The 2,455-nt window shown below is 31.4% G+C and overlaps 1 protein-coding gene across 2 annotated transcripts in view; it reads right to left on the bottom strand.

The window, feature by feature from the left end:
* Positions 1 to 2,455, bottom strand: part of LOC106457821 (tubulin polyglutamylase TTLL4-like) — a 68,639-nt gene that overhangs the window by 33,757 nt on the left and 32,427 nt on the right. For both annotated transcript variants that reach the window (XM_022383868.1, XM_013917272.2), the window contains exon 12: positions 887 to 1,021. In XM_022383868.1, the coding sequence (XP_022239576.1) occupies positions 887 to 1,021 (135 nt within the window). The remainder of the gene's footprint in view (positions 1 to 886; positions 1,022 to 2,455) is intronic.

Below are 2,455 nucleotides of genomic sequence, written 5' to 3' on the forward strand. Positions count from 1 at the left end.
AAATATACTGCCCTTGGGCTGGTTTGTTTGTGGAATTTCACATATAGCTACTCAAGGGCTATCTGCACTAGCCATCCCTAATTTTGAAGTGATAGACTATAGGTTAGGTAGATACTTAATGCCACCAAAACCAACTCTTGGGCTGTTCTTTACCAACAAATAGTGGGATTAGCTGTCACTTTATAACACCCTCATAACCAAAAGGGTGAGCATTTTCAGTGACAGGATTTGAGCTTGCAGACTGTGAGTCAAGTCTCCTGTGCTGGAATGAGTTAAGCATTATTAAAACAACAATTGCAAATGCTTACACAAATAGATTAGAAAATAATACTGATGTTTTTGAATGTCAATACTTAACTCAGCAGCACAAGCAGAATTCCTGCTTAGATAAGCATGCAAACACCAAAATTAACATTCTTTCAATAGAAATTTTAAACAAGCAGTTTAGGTGCAAAATTTATCAACTGTACAATTATGAATAAACATAAATCTAAAAATAATACTATCATGTCATAATAATTTAAATTTTATAAACATTTTAAATATTCATTAATTCCTTACATTTTTGCACTTGAATGAAGGCAAGAAGGAGGCATCAAACATTCATTCAAGAATTTGTCTTCTGTTCATGCTCACAAGCACTTATCAATTGTTATACAAGAAAGCACATAAAACAAACCTTAAATATTAGGTTTGGGTGTATGCTACATGACAGATTTTATTACATAGAAATACAAGAAAGGCATTTTTTAAGAGATTACAATAATAGCCTCAAGCATTCAAAATTAATATATTGATTGATGTAAAACACTGAAGACAAAATTCAACTTTAAGATGCAATGACTTTAAATACATATCTATACTTTTTATCCCAATATTCTCTTACCTAGGAGAAATATTAACTTCTAGTAGCCAAGGCTTAAGGTTCTTGTCCAACATAATGTCAAATCCAAAAAGTTCATAGCACATGTAGCGATTTTGAGAATAGCAGCGAATGAGTCGATTTACAGGGGCCTCAGAACTGAGGAGAAAATAGGAATTATTAATATTCTATACATTATTCATTCTTCAGCTACACAACTTATCTATGGGCTCTTAAAGACATATCAATTGTTGAAGGATTAGCCATAAAGAAAAAATGAATCATCTCCATTAGATTTGAAATGGTGTTCATAAAAAACTTTACAAAACACTTGCATCTTCTAAATAATAAAATTTCTTGCATTTAGTGCAATATCTTATTTATTTAATTGCAAAAGAAAAATAAGGTTTTTGTGTTCATCACTGTTTAGATTTATCTGAACATTACCTTTTATGTATGAATTTTTAAAAGTACCTTTCTATTCATAACTTACAAACATTTCACAGTTTAAACGTTTTTTTTACAAGCGTTGAGCATGGCATTATATATCATAATGTTTCTGAGGAGGTTAATTTATTGCAAAACATAAATCCCTAAGAGCAAGTTTGTCTGTTTGAATTTAAGCACAAAGTTACACAATGGGCTATTTGTTCTCTGCCCACCATGGGTATCGAAACCCGGTTTCTAGCATTGTAAAGCCGCAGACATACTGCTGTGCCACTTGGGGGGCCTCTAAGAGCATTCTCAAATGATACAAAATAAAACTTACATTATTAACTACCAGCTGCAAAAGAATAATGTTTAGAAAAATCTGCTTTAAAATGCTGGGGCAAGTATCCATGACTTAGATACCCGATTATTGATTGGTTTACTTACATTTAAAGTATCTTAAGAATTCTGGGGTTTTTGCAGGTTCTACATAATCTTAATATTTCTTAAGTTAAGAAAACAAAAATTTCAAATGCTTTTTTGTTAACTTAAATTTGGCAGTTTTGTCCGATTTTTTTTTTGTTAAATAGTTCATTCAATGTTTTTCCTTCCTTTGCCCATATCAAATGGGTTAGCATCAAAAAAGCACTTGCCTAGCAAATTAGGTTTTTGTGGATAATCACATCAAATTTCCATATCAGCCAAACCCAATAATTATTGCTGTAATCAAGTATTTGTGAATGTATTTTAAAGCCAACTGATAATAAGTTCAGGTATTTACTTTCTCTGGCTGTCACTTTGAGCTGAATATTTATTGTAAAGCATTTGTTGCTTATTTTTCAGTAGTTTATCCCTTTACTCTAAGATCTGTAATTGCTGTGAATGCAGCATGTTACTATCTTTCAAACAACATAGAGGGGAGGTTAAAAGTTGACCATACATACCTAAAACCTATATCAGAATAACTTTGGTCATCCATTCTCGTATTTCAAATAATAGTGCAGGGAGGAAAAATATCAAGAATTTAATAATAGTGCAAGGTGGAATAATAGCGCAGGGTGGAAAAATTTAGACTTCAAGTTTAATGAAGTATGAATCATAGTATGAAATTTAATTTTCTATTTTTCATTAAATGTGACCAAAAAAAATCATGTGGACTAAAGC

Source organism: Limulus polyphemus, unplaced genomic scaffold (assembly GCF_000517525.1).
Source record: "Limulus polyphemus unplaced genomic scaffold, Limulus_polyphemus-2.1.2 Scaffold378, whole genome shotgun sequence".
Lineage (NCBI taxonomy): Eukaryota > Metazoa > Arthropoda > Merostomata > Xiphosura > Limulidae > Limulus > Limulus polyphemus.